At 42.1% G+C, this 14,947-nt stretch overlaps 5 protein-coding genes across 5 annotated transcripts in view; 1 reads left to right on the top strand and 4 right to left on the bottom strand. All coding sequences in view use genetic code 11, as the record gives it.

Moving 5' to 3' along the window:
* Positions 1 to 1,272, bottom strand: part of EGR_00805 (Cystine/glutamate transporter) — a gene marked incomplete at both ends in the record, with an annotated part of 2,084 nt that extends 812 nt beyond the window's left edge. Inside the window, 4 exons of the mRNA XM_024490054.1 lie at positions 110 to 295; positions 640 to 748; positions 860 to 963; positions 1,201 to 1,272. Coding sequence (XP_024355457.1) covers positions 110 to 295; positions 640 to 748; positions 860 to 963; positions 1,201 to 1,272 — 471 coding nt within the window. The remainder of the gene's footprint in view (positions 1 to 109; positions 296 to 639; positions 749 to 859; positions 964 to 1,200) is intronic.
* Positions 1,273 to 4,319: 3,047 nt separating this feature from the next.
* Positions 4,320 to 5,198, bottom strand: EGR_00804 (40S ribosomal protein S3a; the record flags this gene model as incomplete). The annotated part of the gene is made up of 4 exons (XM_024490053.1): positions 4,320 to 4,423; positions 4,459 to 4,568; positions 4,601 to 5,101; positions 5,140 to 5,198. 4 exons carry the CDS (start codon positions 5,196 to 5,198, stop codon positions 4,320 to 4,322), a joined length of 774 nt encoding a protein of 257 aa, XP_024355456.1.
* A 1,012-nt stretch (positions 5,199 to 6,210) lies between these two features.
* EGR_00803 (hypothetical protein) lies at positions 6,211 to 8,889 on the top strand (the record flags this gene model as incomplete). Its single annotated transcript, XM_024490052.1, has 6 exons — positions 6,211 to 6,304; positions 6,341 to 6,478; positions 6,944 to 7,186; positions 7,360 to 7,714; positions 8,335 to 8,536; positions 8,659 to 8,889. The coding sequence occupies 6 exons, from the start codon at positions 6,211 to 6,213 to the stop codon at positions 8,887 to 8,889; spliced, it is 1,263 nt and encodes a 420-aa protein (XP_024355455.1).
* A 993-nt stretch (positions 8,890 to 9,882) lies between these two features.
* Positions 9,883 to 11,895, bottom strand: EGR_00802 (Platelet glycoprotein; the record flags this gene model as incomplete). Its single annotated transcript, XM_024490051.1, has 2 exons — positions 9,883 to 10,410; positions 10,873 to 11,895. The coding sequence occupies 2 exons, from the start codon at positions 11,893 to 11,895 to the stop codon at positions 9,883 to 9,885; spliced, it is 1,551 nt and encodes a 516-aa protein (XP_024355454.1).
* A 1,653-nt stretch (positions 11,896 to 13,548) lies between these two features.
* Positions 13,549 to 14,947, bottom strand: part of EGR_00801 (Centrosomal protein) — a gene marked incomplete at both ends in the record, with an annotated part of 2,526 nt that continues 1,127 nt past the window's right edge. Inside the window, 2 exons of the mRNA XM_024490050.1 lie at positions 13,549 to 13,830; positions 14,444 to 14,560. Of these exons, the coding sequence (XP_024355453.1) occupies positions 13,549 to 13,830; positions 14,444 to 14,560 (399 nt within the window). The remainder of the gene's footprint in view (positions 13,831 to 14,443; positions 14,561 to 14,947) is intronic.

Here is a 14,947-nt window from a genome sequence, read left to right as displayed (position 1 = left end):
TGTGACACACACAGATGCTTGTGTATATACATCGGAAAGGTCTCGTGTGCTATGAAAATCGAGTTCAACGCCAAAGGCCACAATGCGGAAAGGATAGAGGAAAGAGTACCTGGAACGATGTTTTGAGATTGGGTTCCTTGTAACGCATGTAGAGGAGAGAGGCCACTGCCAAAGCCGCAATGAAGGAGAACGCAAAACCTGCTAGCTCGATCAAGGCGAAGAGGTCGCTGTAGAATTGGTAACCCACAGCGAGGACAAGCTGAAGCGGCAAACACACTAAAGAGTCAAGCACTTCCTGTCGCAGCAAGTGTGGATCAGTTGAGGCCTATCTGGTTCCGGCTAACTGATTAATCTGATCACCGAAAAAGGCTAAAACATCGCCTGTAGCCCTTCGGCACTGAAGCACTGCACTTGATCATTCCTGGTCCAGAAAACACTTCAACATGCAAATATTCAGATGATTAGTCGAAGCCATTCATTAACTAGTGAAATGAAGACTAATCCAATTGTAATATTTCCTCTCAGTTGATTAGTTGAAGAGCATTAATAATGAATTCGCCCTAGTGTAAACAGAAGCGTAACTTAGTCAGAAAGTAGTGAATAAACATAAGACAATTTACTACAAGATGAAATACAAACGAGGCGTTTTACCAAGACCAAAATGGCAGGAATAGGAGTAAAGTTGCAGTGATGAATCATGGCGAGTATCGAAGGCATGTGTCCTTCTCTGGCTCCTGTGTAGGTCAGCCTTTAAGAAGACACAAGAATCAAACAGAAGTAAAGCTGTATTGTTAAATTCTACCTCCTGAGAGATCCCCATCACCAAGCAATAAGACATCAATCCAGAAAGGCAACCCACCGAGACATCGACATCGCCTCACCATTGATGCTCCCAAATACCGAGGCGCCGACGAAGATGGGCATGAGCACAGAAATCCAAGGCATTGCACGCTCCGCAAAGACCTCAAAGTAACGCGACACCAGTCATTATCAGGCGATAGTTGCCTCCAATTCGCATCACCTTTCAAGACCATCTAATGGGGTGGGCATTTGCACCTGTACAGCAGTGTGCTCCCTCTCTTTCCTTTCCTTCCCCTCCCTTCCCCACTACTCGTATTCCCTCAGCTCCTCGTCATGCCCATCCACCTCCACCAAATGACCACACTGAAAATTGACGTCAGATTGGTTGTTTTAGCTCACCACAGCGATGGCGGAGGACCCAGAGCCAGTGGCCAGCATCTCGTAGAGGCTGTTTCTAGCTAATTTTGTCATTAGTGCATAAATGCGTGTTAATTTTGTTCCTTGAGATCTTCTTGATACTTTCGAGTCCATATACTGGCGTTTGTTACCTTTGCCTCGGCTTAGTTTTATGTTCATTTGAAACTCTGGAACCATTCGGTAACTTTGTAGCATGTGTTTTCTACATTAATTGCTTATTTTTCACCATTTAAGCTATAATAAAACGGTAGATATTTGGAGATTTGTTGTGTAGCATTGAGCCATATTCTAGAATGGTGTTTAGCGTGAGTCCTGTTAAAATGAAATAGTTTTTTCTTTTTGTAGAATTTTATATGGATTTTTTCCAACATTTTTACTAGGGCACGTAAATTTGTTTCCTTCTCTCTAGTAGTAATTTTCTTTTTTATTAACTCATCCATCACCTACTTTTATCCCTTGTTCTCCATCTCCTTAGCAGCTTCAACACCTTTTTTGGTGGATGAGATTACATCTTTTGAAAAAAGCAAAATAGCAGTTATAATCAAGATCGAGGCTACGTTTCTCTCGAGACGTATCAACTTATTACATGTACTGTCTTTTATAGTCAATCATTAGCCTGCATTTTAAGTATCATCACATAAAATGTGGAATTTATCACGGCAGTGAGTTTGCATAACGGCAATTTTGAGATCACTTTTGTTATATCACTCATTCCATAAGGTTTTATAAAATGAAGGTGACAACCAGGACACCTGCAATAATTTGGGACAAATTGAACACTTTCATCAACTTTGGTGACTACTTTTACATTTCAGCTACTTCATTGGATCAATCGCCTTCGGTGCTCTAAGTTTGATGATATCTCTATGTACATCAATCGCCTTATGTTTCAGTGAATTCTGGGAGTTCCGTGGTAAACACCCTTTCTTTTTACAATTGACATCTGCATAATTGCTTATACTTCCTAATCGGATGGAAATACAATTTTACTCAGAGTTGTTGCCGAATGATGCCAAATACTAAAGTAAGGCACGCTTATGGGTTAGGTTTCACTGAATTTCATTTAAGCACTAACTGGAATTCTTTAATCTGAGGTCACTTTTTTTTCTATTTATAGCATCGACGGGCAGTTCCACCATTAGTTTTAAACGTGTAGATGCAAACATTTCTGTGTATGGTTTATTTACCTGTGTGAAAATGCTCAGTTTTTATTGAGAACAAGGCAGGGTTCTCACATTCGCATACAAAATCGCGACTCGTTGGGTCATACACGAAACCAAAAAGTAGATGCCACGAAACTCAACATTCACTTTTGTGTAAAATACGGTATCAGGTCACTTTCGGATGCCATGCAGCCTCATGGAGTCCGGGTTTAATAATGTCCTTTACCTGGTTGACTCGACCGACTTAAATTTCTTCACACGTGTCAATCAGGTGTCGTGTTTAAACATCGTCCCAATTCTTTATACAGCGCCCGAATTTAATATGTATTACGAAGTTGGCTTAAGGTCTTCTTTCATGTTTAGGTGAGAACTCCAGATCGGGCCATATGTTCACTTCTAAGCCACCCACAGCGGCTGTTGTCGTTTGGGTGGGCGCATCAAGTCTGTGTGAACTTATCGTCCTGGCATTCCTTCTGCATTTGATTGGCTTCCATATATACCTGTGTGAGTGAAATCTAAAATGTCTCCAATCTAGCAAAAGTAAATTGGTATTTTGATATCTTGTTTGCTGCACATCGCAGACAGGTCCTAACTTTGGAATGAGGTGGTGAGTGGGTAGTGTGTGGTGTTTTTCATTGCCAAATTCACGTAAATTAGTGTTCCTTGCAGTAGGACCGACTTAAATAACTTGAAATGCATCTAAAAATAGTTGACGGTGTGTAAATAATGTAGAACATCCGAAGCATCTATCAAATGAGTGGTGATTAATTACTGTCAGTTAAGTACTCGGAAGGCTAACGCGTTTAGAACAGAGTACTCCGAGGTGGAAACGGTCGACTATGTATTTGGGAAATTACGTAAGAATTCCGAGTTGGATTTTGATAAAACTAGGTTGCTGTACGTTAAACATATCGGCCTTTTTAACTCAGTACACTCCGATCAAGATACGGAGTTTAGATGACTGCAACTAGAAAGTATGTAGCATCTGAGCCATTATAAAGTGAAGCTGAGCCGAACTAACTTTAGTGGTGGTAACTTGATTAGGACTTACTGAATACTATTAGTATGCGTCAAAAATCCGCAGAAACAATCCCATCCTTTAATAGTGGGCACACATATCATGATAAAATCAAAGCCCCGCATAAATACTAGCACATTTCCTGTTCTAGTCTGTAAAGGCTGGTCCACCTACGAGCACGCGATGCGACGACGCCAAAACCCCCAAGCACCAGGTGGAGAATCAGCGACATGCATGCAAAGGTCACGATTACTAGCAAGGTTTCGCACAGCTAGGGTGCATCCTACCGCAACCGCTTGCCAGCTAGAGGGAGAGAGCTTAAGTCCTCCGGAGGCAATCAGAACCCCACCCACAAGATAACCCATAATCGCAGAGCGAACAAACGAAGATCGTACAAGAAACCACATCAGCAGCAAACCCCAATGCCCAGGAGAAGACAACCGAAGACGCAAAGCAAAACATTCTCAAACTCCCCCTAGGGTCCAGCTCCGAAGTAACGAAGACGGCGACACGCAGATACACGACACGAGAAATGGACGAACCGGGAACGTTAAGCGAAAGAGGGCAAACCCCCGCAAATCACCTTCATTTCCTACCTTCGACCACTAAAATCACACCACCCGGAACCGCCAACACACTCCTCCCACCCCCCTTCCCCAAAGTAGGCCTAATAGAGAGAGGCGGAACAATAATGCGATAGCCCATTTTAAGATCTTAAAACCCAGTGTCAAGCACATTAAAATTCACCATTGATAATGGTGCTTGCACAATTTACAATGTCGATAAAAGGTGGACAAAAAAAAACGTTCGTGGAAATGACCCAAACACGAAAGTCGCATAGTTGACGGGGAACAAAACGCTTTTGGTAAAACTTTGGATGAAAACACAGCCACGATGTCCTTCAGCACAGTTTACTTTATTTAAACAGCGTTAACAACTGGGGGCTCGTAATGATCCGGTCGGGCTACACCTTCCCCATATTCGTCCGTCTTAATCTCGCTGTGGAGCTCAAGTATCCGACCCACTAAACTCACATGACTATAGAAACAACAAACTTACGGTCGAGTTTTGGTTTCTTAAGAACTTTAACTTTACGAACAAGAGCTCCACTTAGTGGGAAAATCGATGACGCCTCATTCATTGCATCCTGGCCAATCGAGTCAGGGATACTAGAAAAATGTCAACACGTTTGCGCACTTACAGTTTTTGAACAACGCTCTTTAAGTCACATCGGGCGACTTCACGCTGAACAACTTCCACGATTTTGGCGCGAAGCTTCTTGATACGAGTAGTTTGCGCGTAGGCATGCGACTTTTGGTCCTCCTGTTTCTTCGTGAAAGCTATAACAAAAAACCGGAGGGTGTAACCATCCGTAGTCTTGACATCGACGTGCGCCTCGATAGTAGACTGCCACTTTAGAACCATTCCACAGAGCTTGTCACGAGTAAGATCCATGCCGTGGAAATTCGTTAGGCAGTGACGCCCTTGAACGTCCTCCACTTGTAACTTAAACTTTCTGAAGATATCCTGAGTCTTATCACTCAAATCCCCAAGACTCAGTTGTATAACACGACCTTTCAAACCCTCGCTTGCGATTTTGGTGCCCTGAGTGCGGGTAATCAAAGTGCGGGCACAGGTTCGATTGGAAAACATTGAGGGAGCCCGTAGTTCGTACCACTCCTTTTTGGAAAAGGGGTCAGTCCTAAAATTACCGAAATCATACGATGTAGAAGAACATACGTCTTTTTCTTCCCTCCTTTCTTGACACCCTTCTGAGATTGCTGTTTAGTAGGTGCCATTGGACAAAAGTCACGCTTGCGGTTGGCTCAAGTGACGCGCCAGTGGTTAGTAAAACGAAAAGCTACGTATTTACAAACCTTTCATATGTCGAGAAAAGTGTGTTGCCAAAAACTGATATAATTCCAAAATTAACAAATAGCCAGGACAAAATGGCCATGTATAAGTCTAACAATAACTACATTTAAATGCATGCAAGTCAATTCCAGACACTTACTAAAAAGTCAATACAAAGAGTGAAACGTGACAATTTTTCAGTCTTTGCTCAATTATTGCCTTAAAGCGTTCTTTAAAAATTAGTTTAGTTAAAATTGCATTTGGTACAGCACAAGTCAGTGTCTAACGGGACTTTGACCAAAAAATATAATTTTGGATTTAGATACGTTTCTTTCTTGACTGGCAGCAAATACTTAGGAGCAGAGGTTTTTCGCTTCCCTAAGTATTTTAATCACGAAGTCCGCAGCACCTACGACATCGGCAGGATGGGGCTAAACTTTCCCCTCTCCTGGTCTTTACACCCCTATAGCATCAGGGCTGATTAAATAATAACATGCCTATTGCTTAGGGCAAATGGGGTGAATATAAGTTTGGGAAGACTCGGACACGGGACTTTCCTCTGGCCTGGGGGATGTTAGCTTCCCTCGGTTGTGGGGTTGGGTTTGACTGCCCACCTCCTGTCTGGAAGGAACACCCAAACGATATAAGTAGCGCAGTGTGAAAATGGTTTTTCCTTTAATATTTTTTAGTATGAAGCGTTGTACAAATATTATTTAGTAGCAATTTGATCGCTCGTACGTTCCTGCACACCTATGTTTGTTCTAATCTTTACCAATCTATGCAACCTTGTAATCTTTGTCTTTTAATTTAATGGCTCATTCCGTAAGCAAATCTGAAACCTGCTTTTCCTCCTTTGCCATGTCCTGTGTGCTTTTGCGCCTAAATCATGCTTTACTGGAAGGCTATTGGACTGGGTGCCAACTAGTGATTGGTTGGGTTTTTAATGCTATTTTGTTAATGGTGCTCATGCTGTCTGACGTCGCTGGGGTTAATTTACTTGTCTGGGGTCCCTCGGAGCCATCAGATGAGAACTTTAGGCGATGGTGTCAAGGTAGTCTGCGATCGTGGATTTATTTTTTTGCCTCAGGTTTTCAGTTCAGTGACTATGAACAAACTGCGCTTCTTCAAATTAATAGTGGTCCATGTGCCGTCATCGCCGCTGTTCAAGCCGGGATTTTACGTCAAGTTCTTTTCACTACGGATCATCCTATCCCAGTCCATTCAAGTAAGAGTCTTTTATCGAAATAGTCTTTAGATTTAAGTAATTTGGAGCTTTTAACTAACGCCTTATTGGAAATTTTCATTACTGTATCGACAAATCAGAAACAATCAAATTATAGCATTTTTCATTGGGATTCATCCGATATATGTATTGGATCATCTGAGGGTTCGAGCGAATTTTAATTAACCACTTTTGAATGCATAGAGCTTTTTCCAATGATATCTGGCTTTCAGCGCTTTGTTTCAGGTCTAAGGTAATGTTTCTGATACGTTCGTTTCCTATTGTCTTTGTGTTGTTATCGCTTTGTAAAGATAACTTAAATAATTATTGCAATAGACATTTTTAGTCTGATGACTTGGACTAACGTGATTCGATTCATAAGTCGCTGACTTGGTCAGGGTGTTTAGAGGATGAATCTTGTTCCTGACTCATCCATGTTTAGCCTAACTTCTGTGGACACTATGGAAGATTTACACGCATTAATTATATCCCTCATCCCTGCGTTCGAATCAGAATTTGGCATCTTATGCTTCCTCTATTCTATCCTTGTGACACATGGGTTGGAAAATGTAAAGAATGGAATGACCGGCGAAACGGAAACTCTAATTGATTCCAACTTTGGCAATGCTAGCCAGTGTCTTTTAAATCTTCTTCTAACTGGACAATCTTCGCCATACCTTTTCGATGGTAAACGCGATCTTTCGGGATTTTGTGAGTTCCGTATTGTACTTATCCTATGGTGCATTTTTCTTGTATCTTGATTGAGAACAAATGTTTTGTGGGCTAAATGTGTGCTAATTTGATATAATTATGAGCCTTTGTGGCTCAACACGTGAGGTTGTGTATTTCTTTCTAAAAAACGGAAGAAAATTGCTTATTAACAGGTATGCAGGGTATCACCGAGCAACCAAAAACAGGTTTCCTGACAATCATGGAGTCTCTGCGCTATTGTGAAGTTGGTTGGTTCTTGAAAAACCCATCCACTCCCATTTGGATCATTGGTTCTGAGAGTCATTTCACCGTGCTGGCGTCACCGTGCCTTGAGCTTGTGAGTGTGGAGCCCCTCGCACCCCTTCTTCAATCGGAGCAGAAGAGTAGGAGCTCAATGCCAAAATCCAGCTTATGGCATGCAGAACGCGAGTTTGAGAACCTTTGTGAAAGTTCTGACGCTGGGTTTCTGACTTATGAAAAGTACGAGCAACTGCTTGGCTTATTGAGACTGCCTAATGATGAAGCAAGGTGGGTTACACTGTGGATTCCCACCCCATTAATTTTCATTATTATTAATGTATGTTGTTGAATTCTCTATTAGGCTATCAAGTCCACTTCCCTTATGTACGATCATTTGCAGGTCCCAATCGACAATTGTTCCTGTGTCTTTAGCGTTGTAGCTAACTTCCTGCTTATTCTTATAATCTGGGCTGTTTGTTTCATGGATGTTACTACTGTGCTGTTATCACCTTCCGCGCCTTATGGCAGGAGTGAAATTAGTAAGCCATCGGGTTTTTGCTTGCAGTTGCACCCCAAGAATTGTTTTGCCTACATTATAATTTTTACCATTCTATGGTCATAATGCCCTTTCCAAGGGCATCGCACCTAGCGGTAATAGACGTATGCGAGTTGTCTAGTTTTTCGGTTTGGAATCAGACACGCTTTGTTTTAAAAAGCTTTAATGTGTATGCTGTTGTTTTTTGCTAACCAAATCATTTTGTGACTTATTTTCATTGGTCTTAGTTGATTTTTTGGTAGCGAAACACTTTATTTCGTGTTGGATTGTAATGCAGCTGTTACTTTCGTACTTCATTCGTTCCTATCCCATTCATATTTGCTGGCTAAATGCTTTCGCTACTGTTGTGTAGAAGTAACGATCTCGCTATCTTTGTTTCGACTAGCATTCGGGCGGCTACGACAACCATGGACCCGGATGGCATGCAAATAATCCTGCGAAAACCTTTCTTCGATTACTACTATTCCGATGAAATTAGGCGGCGGGGCGATATCACCTCTGAATTTCAAGTGCTGCACTTTAACGGGCTGCCCGTCGGCCAACCCAGGGATAAGGTAAACCTCCCATCACTCCTGTCGTTCTATTCAATTTACTTTTTTGAGATAGTTGTTCCGTCAATTTCAATGAAATGCCGTCAGTTTGATTAAAATATAACTTGTTGGCAGGTCATGTACAGATATGGGGTTGCAAAGATCGTGGATCCCATGGAGGAGAGTCCGCCGACCAGATTGACTACGCTGGACCGATGCCTACGCACCAAGTGGCCGACGATCCAGGTCACCTGGCAAGACGGCCTCGAGCCGATCATCGAGTGACCTGCCGCATTCCACCTCACTGCCACTCTATGCCCGTTTCTCCTGGCTCTTTCATCTCCTCCCCCTCTCCACCACCACTATCTCAGTTTTGATGGGGATCTCAATCCTAGGCGCCGCAACCATTGTGCTTCCACCTCTCTGCCTTTCTACTTAGTGAAGCACCGTTCCCATGTGCTCTTTAGACATTCCACTGGATGGGAGTCTAAGCATTGTTTAGTTTTTTCACGTGCGTTAAACCTCTTCAACTCTACAGTTACAACTTACTTAGCAAAAAAGAAACGACTGCTTTGAACATCTGCCATATATATGCGTGCATACGCACCACTTGGGCAGATGCTGAATGAGTCGATTCATTGGCTTTAAATCTGCATATTGATGGCCTTATTATGAATACTAGGAAAGGACTGCTCGCCTTGTGATACATTGTTTGAGGGTTGGTTCTGGCGTAATAAGAGAGGATTCTCCACATCTTGTAGTTTTCAGATTCTTGCATCCGTCTGCACCAGAGTTCAGGCTTTGTCGTCTGTTCGGAGTTGCATGTCCCACTTTGCTCTTTAGGTCAGGGATGCCTGTTAGGCATCTTAGCCCTCTAATAAATCGTCTGGTAAAGTGACAAGTCATACCCCTGCTTCGGTTTTGGCACTACACAAACGCAGTCTCGAACATCGGTGTGGCAGGTGGTGCTCTGTTTGCGATGTCAAGAATGTGGTGCCTATTCGGTGGTGATAAAATTAAAAACTGCCGATTAGTGTGTTCGCAATGAGCCGGAGTAGCGTTGAATATTAGCAGTGATGTGTGGACAACACGTTACCTCAGGCGGGAGATTACATTCCTGGTGAAGGCTTACAATTGAATTTAGAGTGAACTTATTCAATTGCACGTCGCATACCCTAAACAGAATGGGCTTGGACACAGCCTAAGGGCAGGACGGTCGCCTCTGCTCTCGTTTAATAGAGGAAAGTAACGCGTTAAAGCAAAGGGATTCAGTATGATTAATTGGTAAGGAATGAACTCAGTAAAAAGTCGACACAATAAGTAGTTCGCGTGAAGCAATGAAAGCCCCCATGTACACGAAAGTTCCGGTTTCAGACGGACTTTACTCCACCTTCGGCTGCCTGTGACGTCTGGCTGCGTTCAGGAGTTGGAGACGACTCAGCAATCGATACTTGAGGGTCGTCGAAAGAGGGGGAATCGGAGGGACACTGGACGATGAGGGGGGCATTCTCCTGAGTACCGTCAGAGATTTGAGAAGGGTGACAGTGGCGGTAAATGAGCATACCGCCATTTACTACAAGGCTCACCAGAGCGCTAATGACAACCAGTGAAGCTGCTACTCTTATGGACATCTGTGGGACAATGAGGGTCGACATGAGGGTGCGGGCCACGGACTCCGATACGTAGATGGAGGTGTTGATATAGGCAATCGGTAGGTAGGTGACATTCTTCAAATGTGCCAATTCAGACAGGTGAGGGTTGGACTGTACTATAGCGTTGATCTGAATGAGTTGGAGGGCCTGGAGAATCACTCCAGTCTGCGGTTCGATGTACAATGATATGTCCATATCATCACGAGGATGCATTCCTATCACAGCATTACGATAGCTTTCGTCGGCCTAAATTACAACAATTTGGATTGGCCTTAGGGACAAGACAACCTGGACCGGTATTATGAAAAATGACCCAGTGGAAAGCTCAATAAAGGGCTTATAAAAATTTTGAGCATAAAATAACCGCGGGAAGTCTTCTCGTGGGTCTTAAATACAAGAATACAGAGGGTTATTAAAGGCTAAAGGAAACTAAAATGCGGCAGAACTGTGGTCATTACATATATTCAATTTTAAAAATACACATTACATAGAAACTTGAAGTGAGATTAGTTGTTAACATCATGCAAAAAACAATAATCGAGAGCGGTCGGTAATATTTAGTAGCAAGGACTAAGAATGTACCCTACATCTTTCATCACAACCTAGAACGTACGAAAAACCTGTAATTTTATCGAATAAACGTGTAAATATGTGGTAAATACCTTTTTGATTGGTACTTTAGAAGAAAAACTCGAAAAGAGGACTGACCCCATTAAAGTGTGGCAAGGAGATCGCTATAGGGGCACCTTTCATGCATGTCCGCATATCTAATGTTCCTGACTTTGGACAGTTTGGATAATCTAGGCAGAATCCACGATTATCCGGACATTCCTCAGGTGAAAGAAATGTTTCCTTCGAAAGCGAAAACTTCGTAGTAGGAACCGAGTTTATGTACACTGTCTCAGGTTTCTTGGCGGTGTGGAACTGCAAAGATCTGCAAAGGTCGGCAGAGAAGACGTGAACAGTGGACTCTAGGAAGGGAGGGAAAAGAGAGCCATCGGAACCAGCTATGTGATTCGCCAGTGAAGTGTTCCACACCGACATCTCCCGGTGTCCATTGAAGGTGAGAATTTGCCCAACCTTTGTCGTATTTTGCACGCCATCTTCAACTTCAAAAGTGGGACCAGCTGAGTCATTTTTGCCTGGATAGAGACCAATTATGGTCTCAACAGTAATGAACTTGCTGATAAATTTTAGAGCAGGATCTTCATATCCCCAAATCATTTCAGATACAGTCTTGTTCAAAAAAAGCTGAGAATGGTAAAACAGCTTGAAAATCATTTTTGCAACTTCATCCAGGATGCGGCTCTCCCCAATCCTGTTTGCGATTGCGATGTATCCAACATTGAGCACTGTAAGTTCATCCGACTCCAAACCAACAGATCGTTCTGGCAAGAACTTGAATGAATTTTTGTCGGAATATCTAACGCTCCCATTTTGAGGAAAAGCATCTAGTGCATCCTTACATGTGCTTTGCTCGTACGTATAAGGGCCGACTTCGTTGACAATAGGTTTGCTTCCATGCATAAAGTCTTTTTCATTTGTAACTGTGAAGAAGTAGAACTCCACAACAATCCCAGATCGACATGTGCTCCACGAGTCAAACAATGTGCTGCCCTTGAACAACTTCATTCTTCGACTTATTTCACCATGGATGACGAATGGGAGAGCAATGTGAAGTGCTATTCCAACAAGCAACAAAATTACAGACGTACACATGCACTTATTCATTTCTTTCGATTGTTTGGCATCAACTACAACGTTTCTGGTGGAGAATGTCAGTGACTTGTCATTACTAAACGCGAATTAAAACAACTTCATAAGTTCACGCTCATGAGCGCACACTACCCAGGCATTCGCTTCACACCTACGCAATCAAACAAATTTATGCACGCCAAATGTGACCTTGAATACAAACCAATCGTGAAGATTGTGGCGGTTGCGTCAGTATTGATGCTAAAAGATGATTCGTTGCCATCACCAGTGTGCTTATTTGGATTCTACAGTGAGAAACAATTTGAAGGCGATAGTACACTTCCGTGAACCAGAAAAAAGGAGGTCGCACTGCTTGTACTGCAGCAAACGGAACGATGAGTGCACCAGTTTTATTCAATTCATAGCACTTAAACCGTTCTGGCCGCTTTTAAGAGTGGTACCGAGCATTCACTGATTAAACCTATAGGTCATGGGAGGGTAGTATTAATCATCCCCGTCTGCACTTTGCCCTTCTTTTATGGAATCTAGTTAGCGATCGTTCCGAGAACTTAAGATTATCCAGTCCACCCTCTTCAGTGTGCCACTTTTCAGTTTGGCTTTTTACTTATTGTATTCTGGAAAATGTCATCATTTGACTGTTGTCCCTATGTCAAATCCTCTCATTTCGATATGCATCAAATGAACCCATTTTCGTGGTAATATTCTATTGTAGTGTAGAGTAAACAGTTACTAATGTGTGTGTGATAAATAATAATTAGGAATCTAAGCGCAATTTTACAGCGCCTTGCATTTGTGCAAGCTGGTATTTAGAAATAAGCATAGTGAACGAATGATGCGCACGCAGCTATCACACAGCCCATATTAAAAAGGCTCATTTATCGTACAGCCGTGACGTTATCCGTGCAGGTAATAAGTCATCTACCTCTAACAATGCCTGTTACAAATTTCCCAAACAAGATCTAATTACCTACAGGAAGGAAGCTTTGCCTGCTTTGATTAATCTTAAGCAATTCATACTGTGCTAGCTATTAAAGTTGGCTTTCCTCTCATTTGGCGTAGACCATTGGAAGTTCTCGTAAAGATGCTGGACTTGTAGGTGTTTTGTTCAAGAGTCCCGAGCGTGCTACATTGCAGCATTATTTTAACGGGATAGGGAAGTAATGCTGTCAATTTTTCAGTCATGTAAGGGTTGCTCAAAATATCAGCGCCAGTACTTTATTGCATGGGTATCTGTGACACCAAAGAAAATATTCTTATCTTTTTTCCATTTCCGGTGACTTACCGTGTGTAGCCTTAACTCATGGAATTCAGAAAGCATGCATGTGGTGCTAGTAATGATTATCCCTTCAGTAACCGTGTTTTGTTAACGTGCTGAAGATCATCGATGATTCTTTTTTTATTTGACTGGCTCAATTGATGAAAGCAAAGTTCCTGTGAGCTTATGGAGTTGTGTTAGCGAGTATCTGGTTAAATTTTCAGACCTTTTAGGTTGTTTTGCCTTTACAACAAACTAAGTTCGCGGACCCCCTCGATGAGACGGTAAATACTTAGGCCATCATCTGTCTACAAATATATAATTCCCTCAAAATTACGTACTAATGCTTCCAAAGTCCGCTTGTGTTTGTTAATTTATTTACAGCATCGTGTGGCACAAGACAGCTTCCCTAACTACAGTCTTAGTGGAAGTGCCTTCTTTTCTGTTGGCTGAATAGGATCCTCATGAACACTACTCTCTTCGAAAGTCTTCGACTCTTCCACATCCCGCCATCGTCTTCTCACAATAGAAGTGCCACTCTGGGAGTCTTCTTTGGCACCAGCAGCCGCTTTCCATCTCAGGTCATCCGTTAGTCTTAGCTGGATCTCTGGAAAGGAGGGGGTGGGTGGTCTCTGCTCCTCTGACTTGTAGATGACCTTCTTCAGTTCCTTAAGCTCTTCTTCTTGACTTGTTACCTGCAACAAAAGGATTTTAAACTTGGTCGACTAAAAATTTTTCAGTGTTATAAAATGGCACCTCACGCGTTTAGAGAGTTCGCAAATTGAATTACATAAGTCCATTCTATTGCCAACTGGTGATAGAGTAGTCTCACCGTTTGCCAGTAAATGTTGAGATTCATTCTAAAAAAGGAAACTATGAAGTATTTCTGATAGTTTGCTTCAAAACTACGCTTTAATCATTACACTAAAAATTTAACAAATCCCGAAGTCGTATACTGCTCCCATTAATGGCCCAATGAGTGTCACGAAGGAAGTGGTGGTTTAACACAGGTGGGAAAGAGAGCATATGGAATAACGTACAACTTAATAAACTCTTGTCTACAAATAATGCAAACTGAACAATTATGTACTTTTTGGGTGTAGGGAGTTCCGGTGATCCCTCATGCTTTGTGTTACGAAAAACAATCACCGTTGAAATCAAAAGTGAGGAGTGATTTAACCGTTTCGGTACAACTATAGTGTAGTCATCAGTATTGGCGAGTTAAAACATCGCTCGCTTAGATTGACTGCATGTAAAATTATGATTAAAATAATGCAATGGTCTATGTGTCAGAGAGGGACTACAAACCTTTTTTTGTATTTGGTTGTCCACCGAGAGCATTGTCTCCTCGGACTTGAGAAAATTGCCGCTTTTTTTCTCAATTTTGCTCTCTAGACCCTTGCGTCGTTTGATCTCCACTGTCAGCTGTTAGGAAGAAATCAGAATTTCGCGACATCTTCAAAACATCCTCTGATGGTGCAGCTATTTCACATATAGACACCCAATAATCATCAGATTTTTTTGAAAAACCGTATTAAAGTATTTAATCAGGAGTAGAAACCTGATTAACCTGAACATTAGAATCCATTCTGTTATATGGACCCCTCTGAGTCATCTAATAGTCGCCTCCACTTTTTGGAAGTGTAATCAAAGTTGATCACATTCTTCGTATAATTTGAGATTATGTTTGGAAAATACTACCGGGCAAGGCAATAGCAATGACCCTGTGCGCCTTCACTCGTGAATAAGGATAATTGCTCTGTTTAAAATATATCAGACACAAAATGTATTATAAAGAAGCAAATTTTGGTG

Source organism: Echinococcus granulosus, assembly GCF_000524195.1.
Source record: "Echinococcus granulosus chromosome Unknown EG_S00003, whole genome shotgun sequence".
Taxonomy (NCBI): domain Eukaryota; kingdom Metazoa; phylum Platyhelminthes; class Cestoda; order Cyclophyllidea; family Taeniidae; genus Echinococcus; species Echinococcus granulosus.
The sequence above is the reverse complement of the archived record's forward strand: the minus strand, read 5'-3'. Positions and strand labels throughout refer to the sequence as shown.